The sequence below is a fragment of the Bos javanicus genome, chromosome 7 (assembly GCF_032452875.1).
Source record: "Bos javanicus breed banteng chromosome 7, ARS-OSU_banteng_1.0, whole genome shotgun sequence".
Classification (NCBI taxonomy): Eukaryota; Metazoa; Chordata; class Mammalia; order Artiodactyla; family Bovidae; genus Bos; species Bos javanicus.
Genome location: NC_083874.1, coordinates 100,874,467 through 100,882,462, shown reverse-complemented (window position 1 = coordinate 100,882,462; position 7,996 = coordinate 100,874,467). Strand labels below are relative to the sequence as shown.

The window sequence follows — 7,996 nt, the reverse complement described above, 5'->3', positions numbered from 1 at the left end:
TCCTGAGGAGGCTGACGGGCCGCGCGACGAGAGAGCCCCTGAGGGGGACGCCGGGGAGGCGGGGACTCGCCCCGCGCGGGCGGCCACAGGCGGGGGAGGCCGAGGGCCGACCGCACCGCCGCGGGGCCGGCGGCCGCCGGCTCGCTGAGGAGGCTCCCGTCGACGACGACGACGAGAGAGCCCCTGAGGCGGACGCCCGGGAGGCGGGGACTCTCTCCGCGCGGGCGGGCGAGGCCGAGGGCCGACCGCACCGCCGCGGGGCCGGACGCCCGCGATCGGCGGCCGTCAGCTCGCGGAGGAGGCTCCGGGTGACGACGCCGGGGCGCCCTTGAGAGGGACGCCCGGGAGCCCTTGAGAGGGACGCCCGGGAGGCGTGGACTCCCTCCGCGCGGGCGGCCACAGGTGGGCGAGGCCGACGGCCGCCAGCTAGCTGAGGAAGCTCCCGGCGACGACGACGGCGGCGGCGGCGGCGGAGACAGAGCCCCTGAGAGGGACGCCGGGGAGGCGGGGACTCGCCCCGCGCGGGGGCGCTGCCACCTGCCCGGAGGAGGAGCCCCAGCGGAACCTTGGTGTATTTTTTATTTATTTTTTTTTATTATTATTAGTATTATTATTTTTTTTTTTTTTGCGGCTCCGGCAGCCCCGGGGAGTCGGGAGGACGCGCCCGGATCATGAAGAGCTGCAAAGGCATCGAGAACCCGGCTTTCGTCTCCTCCAGCCCAGACACCCCGCGCCGCGTCTGTGCGTCGTCGCCTTCCATCGACATCTCCGTCCTGCCCACCCCGGCCGCGGGCTCGCCGCCGCCGCCCGCGCCTCAGGAGCCCCTGGAGCCGCCTCAGCTCTCGGGGGTTCCCGGCGCCTCTGAGCTCGAGTCGCTGTCTGAGTATGAGGAGGGGCCCTGCGGCTGGGGCAGCTTCCAACCCCGGGCTCTCCAGCGCTGCAACACGCCCGGGGGCTTTCTGTTTCACTACTGCCTCCTGGCCCTCACGCAAGGTGAGGACCGGCGCCGGCTTCGGGAAGGAGGTGGGAGAGCCGGGGGCGTCGAGGGGCGCCGGCGAGGAGGAGCGGGGGCAGGTGCGCCGCCAGCCCCGGGGGTGAGGGGGTCTGCGCGCCTGAGGCGGGTGGTCCCCGGGCTCGGGGCTGGCAAGCGCTCGCACAGACGCCACCCAACCAGGTTCACGCTTCTGCATTTTTAGCTTCTCTTACAGCGAAACATTGAAAACTTGCCAGGCAAGCTCTTTCTCTTCTAAGTGTCCTACCTCCAGCCTAGCAGTTTCCTGCAGAGAAGGTGGAAATGAGGGGAGCCCTCCTTCGGGAACTGGGTGCAAAAAGCATGCATTTTGCTAAAAAACAACAACAAAAACAAACAAACAAACAAAAAAACAACTTATTAAAGGGATTTGTCTTTACATCGCTTCTGGAAGAGAGTGGATAAATGTGCACCTGAAGGTAGGGCGGTTCGCCAAGGAGAAACTTTTTGGACATACATAGGATTGGTCAGATCTATGCATTCAGGTTTTTGTGAGTGTAATTGGAGAGCATTGGATGTTCTCGTGAGTCTAGGGAATATAAATCTGCAGAGGCTTCAGGCGTTATTAACTGGTAAGTGTAAGTCAAGTCACTCAGTCGTGTCCAACTCTTTCCCATGGACTGTAGTCTACCAGGCTCCTCTGTCCATGGGGTTTTCCAGGCAGTAGTACTGGAGTGCTACTGGAGTGCCATTTCCTTCTCCAGCGGATCTTCCCGACCCAGGGATCGAACCTGGGTCTCCCACATTGTAGACACACGCCTTACCGTCTGAGCCATCAGGGAAGTCCTGTAAGTGAAGAGAAAGGCACTCGGTCTTTGCGACCCCCACGGACTGAGAAGTCGAAGTCCGTGGAATTCTCCATATCAGAATACTGGAGTGGGTAGCCTTTCCCTTCTCCAGGGATCTTCCCAACCCAGAAATTGAACCCAGGTTTCCCGCATTGCTGGCAGATTCTTTACCAGCTGAGCCACAAGGGAACTGTTAAGGCACTTCAAACCCCGTATCTGTTTGTTCACGGATCTCTCTTAGATTCTCTTAGGAGTTACTGATGGAGAAGGCACTGGCAACCCACTCCAGTACTCTTGCCTGGAGAATCCCATGGACGGAGGAGCCTGGTAGGCTGCAGTCCATGGGATCGCTAAGAGTCGGACACGACTGAAGCGACTTAGCAGCAGCAGCAGCAGGAGTTCCTGATAAAAGCCCAGGTTTATACCCTCAGGAAGTTGCAATCTAAGTCTCTATTGGAGGGGTAGGTAGTGAGGCAGAGAGACAGTGATTCTCACGAAGGAAGGCATGCAGAGAATGAAAGAAATGGAACTTATGGTAGGGCGACATTGAAATGGCACATCTTCAAGGACATGCAATAAGTTAGCTGGAATTTGATAGTATGTAGATTTTTTCTGGGGGGGGAGTCACAGTTTAAAACTTTTGTAAAGGCAATTAAGTACTGATGGAAAGAAATGTAATCGGAAAAAAAAAATGGGTTTGAAATAGCTCTTTTTTAAGATTAACAGAAGACTGAACCGAAATATATTCTACCTGTTCCTATTCCTGCCCCACTGTCTTAAAGCAGCTCAGTGTTGCTTGCACAGGTTAGGTGCTGAGTAAATATTTGTTGATTGCGAAGCAGCTGCAGCTCTTCTCGGAAGGACAGTTTTGTGCTTGAGTTGCTTCCTTTTCCACCTTTCTTGTCCCAACCAAAGTTGGCCCTCTCTCAGCATCTTAACCTTAGTTGTCCAAAATCAGTGATTACCAAGCATCTTAAGGTCAAATGTAAAGTTCAAAGAAATTAGTTCAGTTGCTCAGCCGTGTCCGACTCTTTCACAAGTAAAAATTTATCTTGTGTTTTAAGACATATTCTGAAACTGCAATATTATTCCAGAATATATCATTTTATGTTTAATATAAAATATTGTTTAAAATTATTATCAAATGTAATTGAAATTCTTAGAGAAATGTGTCAAGTTTAGCCTGGAGTTACCCTATCTAGAAATCTCCAACTTCAGAAGTGTAATCTGAGATGAAAATGATTCCATAAATTCTTATTTCAGCTTAAGTTTGAATGACTGAAAACATTATCATGTTTCTCAATCTTGATTCTTGGGAATACCATTTCCAAGATACAGTATTATAATAGGTGATTGGTGAAAAAAGACCCAAAGCTTGTCAAATGAATTTACTTAACCCAGCCACTTATCAAAAATAAACAGTATTTCTCTTAGCACTGGCTTTCCTGGTGGCTCAGACTATAAAGTGTCTTCCTGCAGTGCGGGAGACCCAGGTTCTATCCTTGGTCTGGGAAGATCCCCTGGAGAAGGAAATGGCAACCCACTCCAGTACTCTTGCCTGGAAAATTCCATGGACAGAGGAGCCTTGTAGGCTACAGTCCATGGGGTCGTAGAGTCGGACACGACTGAGCGACTTCACTCGTTTACTCACTCTCTCTTAGCACTTAATTTCCTAATGTACCTCCTAGCTTCTTGCATTTACAGTGGACATAGTATGCAGCCTTTCATGAGATTTCTTTTTTTAAAAAAGCAAAGTTCTTGGAGTTTATGTAGTGTAGAATTTACTTTGGGATCCTAGGCTTAAAATGCTGTCTTTCCGTAAGAGTCTACAAATTTACTTTCTCAGAAATTTTTTTTACTGTAAAAACAATAATTCTAATGACTGATTTTTAATCAGTATAGCAAGGGTGTTGGGAAGTTGATTTTAGATGGGAACTTTTCAGATTCTCAGACAACCTTGGTGGTGGTGGTTTAGTCACCAAATCTTGTTGATTCTTGTGACCCCATTGACTATAGCCTGCCAGGCTCTTCTATCCATGGGATTTTCCAGGCAAGAATACTGGAGTGGATTGCCATTTCCTTCTCCAGGGGATCTTCCTGACCCAGGAATCGAACCCAGGTCTCCTGCCATGCAGGCAGATTCTTTACCGACTAAGCTATCCCCCTTATAAATCTGTCATTCCTAGCTATTTAGAAATTATATCTTAAAACATCAAGAGCTATAAATTGCTGTATAGATTTATTAAATTGATATGAAAGTAAAAATCATGTTAGGACTTTTAAAATTTGTAAGAAGTTTCTTGCGATATATTCCCAGTTACAGTCTTGATAAAGCAAAATTTGAAGAGATTACAGAGATAATATCTTGGATGTACTCTTTATATTAATTAATGATTGAAAACAATTCATGGTAGCCTCTTAAGGAAAAAGAATAATCAGTTTGAAACTTTGTAATTTGATTAGATGGTTTTTTATTTTCACTTTATAGTAATATCTTGGAGAAGGCAATGGCACCCCACTCCAGTACTCTTGCCTGGAAAATCCCATGGATGGAGGAGTCTGGTGGACTGCAGTCCATGGGGTCACTAAGAGTCGGACATGACTGAGACTTCACTTTCACTTTTTTTTAAAAATTTTATTTTATTTTTAAACTTTACATAATTGTATTAGTTTTGCCAAATATCAAAATGAATCCGCCACAGGTATGCATGTGTTCCCCATCCTGAACCCTCCGCCCTCCTCCCTCCCCATACCATCCCTCTGGGTCATCCCAGTGCACTAGCCCCAAGCATCCAGTATCGTGCATCGAACCTGGATTGGCAACTCGTTTCTTACATGATATTTTACATGTTTCAATGCCATTCTCCCAAATCTTTCCACCCTCTCCCTCTCCCACAGAGTCCATAAGACTGTTCTATACATCAGTGTCCCTTTTGCTGTCTCGTACACCGGGTTATTGTTACCATCTTTCTAAATTCCATATATATGTGTTAGTATACTGTATTGGTGTTTTTCCTTCTGGCTTACTTCACTCTGTATAATAGGCTCCAGTTTCATCCACCTCATTAGAACTGATTCAAATGTATTCTTTTTAATGGCTGAGTAATTTTTTTACTTTCATGCATTGGAGAAGGAAATGGCAACTCACTCCAGTGTTCTTGCCTGGAGAATCCCAGGGACGGGGGAGCCTGGTGGGCTGCCGTCTATGGGGTTGCACAGAGTCGGACAGGACTGAAGCTTCTTAGCAGCAGCAGCAACATAGTAATATCTAAACTTCTGTATAATCAGTATCCTAATTAGACATTTTTGTTGTTAGTCAGATTTGAATTTTCAGCTTTTTCTTGTTTATCTTATATTCTTTAATCACAGTTATAATGAGCAGATGAAGTGTAAGTTGTTATTTTCTGTCACGTTGCCTATGATTTAGAATGCTAGTAATTGAAATAGACTTTTAGTTTGTTTGTTTTTGCCCCAGGAACTTTTAAATGATGACTTTAATGACTCTAAGAGTGCTAGAAGAAGGTAGAGGTTTGAGAACTCAATTGCACCTTTCATAAGACTATGTCAAGGATTGAGTAATTTGAACAGTTTTAGCTTTTAACCTCTCAATCACCTATATGTTTTGTAGTCTTCCAAGTGAGGCCCATGGGAATATACTATACCTGGAAACTCTCTAATGAATCAGCTTCATGAGACTTTACCAGTCTCTTTTGTATTTAAAGAAACATGGTTAGCTGTAATTCAGTATGTGATAAACATCAACTTTACTTAATGACTGAAAATTTACAAATGTATAATTTAAAAGAGAATTGATTTGTAAAGGAAATATGTTTGGCTTGCTTAGTTTTGAAACGTTGAGATTTTTAAAATTGGACATTTAAAAATATCAATAGAAATGAACAAACTTTAGTAATGTCATGTTAATTATCATACTCTATATGGTAAAGTTGTAATAATGCACATAAATTTACTCTTTTCTCTTTTAGGTATTGTGGTGAATGGCCTAGTAAATATTAGCATTTCCACTATCGAGAAGCGCTATGAACTGCAGAGTTCCCTGACCGGCTTGATATCATCAAGCTATGACATTGCCTTCTGTTTGCTGTCTTTATTTGTATCGTTCATTGGTGAAAGAGGACACAAACCCAGATGGCTTGCGTTCGCATCCTTTATGTTAGGGCTGGGAGCGCTTGTGTTTTCACTGCCCAAATTTTTTAGTGGAAAATACCAATTTGGGTCTCTTTATGAAGGTAAGTTTCTGTTCCCTTCTTGCTTGTTTTAAGAAGTTGTATTGGCTCTGTACTGCACCTCACTTGTATGGTATTTAGGGTAAGGGCTTAGCTGTCTTCCAGTGTTCACTGCTTTGTTACGATGTGATTTGTGTGGAGTAGGAGATTATTGAGACAGATTGTGCATTGTTCACTGCTTCAGTGGATCTCCAAGTTTTTAATCTTCTAATACTCATTCCCCATATTATACACAATCTTCCTTAAAAAAAGACATGACCTTTTTGCTTTGCTGGTGGTGTGGCTTCGCTGGGGCTTTAAGATCTAGTTTTTCCCCTTAGTTCTGTTTGCTGTGCTTACAGCTCTGCACCCTGGACCTGTTGACTCCTGATTTGAGAATGAGAGGTGAAACTTACAGGAGTAGGGCCTTTTCTGAGTACTGAAACCAGTTTCACTTTTGACTCTGATTTAGAGACGCAGAACTTAGTTACCTAAAGTGTTGCTCTGCTCAGTACATTATTTAAAGGCTCAGAAAGGAAGTTTGATTATTTATATTCCTTCTCCTTTTTTCCCCCAAAGTATCTCTTTTTAATGGAAAACCAATTATGGGAGAACCCGAGAAATGTACAAATGAAAGTAGACATTTTTGTCCTTCCTGAGACTTTTAATAGCAAATATTGAAATAAAATCAGAGAGCCACAAAATCAGAAACTTTCAGAGGTTAGGTAAATGAAAAAAAGGCTTATAGTAAGAAGAAAGGGGAACTGGGGCCTGCTGCATGACAGTCATTATTTTCAAAAAGTTAAGATTTTTATATTTGTATTATATTGAAGATTCATATTAAAGTGTTAACATTTCCCAAGATCTATTTCCCAGTTGTAGACTGACAATAGGACAGTATTTTCAATAACAAAGTATATATATCATACAGTGTGGTTTTAGGGATGTACATACTAAGTAAGCAAACTTCATTTTAGAAGTAAAAATAGAATTTGCAAGTATATGGATCAAGAGAAGATATATTAAAAAGGTGATAAAGCTTGAAATGAATGAGATAAGGTGAATGTGTTATCTATAGAAAGAACAGTTACTGGGTTCTAGTATATTATCTAAGATTCCATAAAATTTTATTAGCTCAACTGCACATACTTTCTCTGGGAGTAGTTTTATAAATAAGACATGCAGGATTTCATATAGTATCTTTGATATCCTAATGGTAAGGGAAAAGCTGAATTTTTGTCTGTCACAAGAAATACAAAACTGATTCTGTGATAGCAAAAACAGTATTGTATTGATAGCCTTTAGGTGGTGATCTTTGTCCGGATTTTAATCCCTCATTTTTCCAGTTGATCAGATACCCTACTGTTCTTAAAGTATACAGACTTTGTTAAAAAAAAAAAATACAACTTTAACTCTTTGAACTAAAATATAAACACCTGCTCCAAGTGCAAAAGCCTGATCTGTCCTCAGCCATCTTCTTTGCTTCCTCTCTTCCATACACCCGTTGTGTCGCAGCCAGTTTGAATAATTTCTATTTCCCAAAGGTAAATTGCCACAAATTAAGAAGTGTGTGGCCAGAGATGAAGCCAAAAAGGTTCTTGAAACCAGATTATAAACTTTCAGTACATTATTGTATATCATGCAAGTTTTCACCACATTCATGTTGATGTTTTCCATGATTTTAGTTGAAGTAGATTAGGTAGAGGAATTGGAGGAGCTGTAAATTTTTTACTCTAAATTTACTAATAATTTAAATAACAATTTCTCTATGGAAAATAAAAATAAAAATTCAGTTTGCCCTTATTCTGCCATTGGTATGATGAATATTTATTGATATGGACTCTACCTGATGCCGAAATAATAGTGAAACAGTTTCATGCCCTCTGGATTGTATATACTAGTGGGAGGAAATACAAAATAAAGCAACAAACACTATTGAGGTGAGTGTATAA

At 43.3% G+C, this 7,996-nt stretch overlaps 1 protein-coding gene across 1 annotated transcript in view; it reads left to right on the top strand.

Annotated features, from left to right (window-relative positions):
* Positions 1 to 362: 362 nt before the first annotated feature.
* Positions 363 to 7,996, top strand: part of SLCO4C1 (solute carrier organic anion transporter family member 4C1) — an 86,613-nt gene continuing 78,979 nt past the window's right edge. The window contains exons 1-2 of the mRNA XM_061424472.1: positions 363 to 993; positions 5,805 to 6,068. Coding sequence (XP_061280456.1) covers positions 672 to 993; positions 5,805 to 6,068 — 586 coding nt within the window. The 5' untranslated portion in view covers positions 363 to 671. The remainder of the gene's footprint in view (positions 994 to 5,804; positions 6,069 to 7,996) is intronic.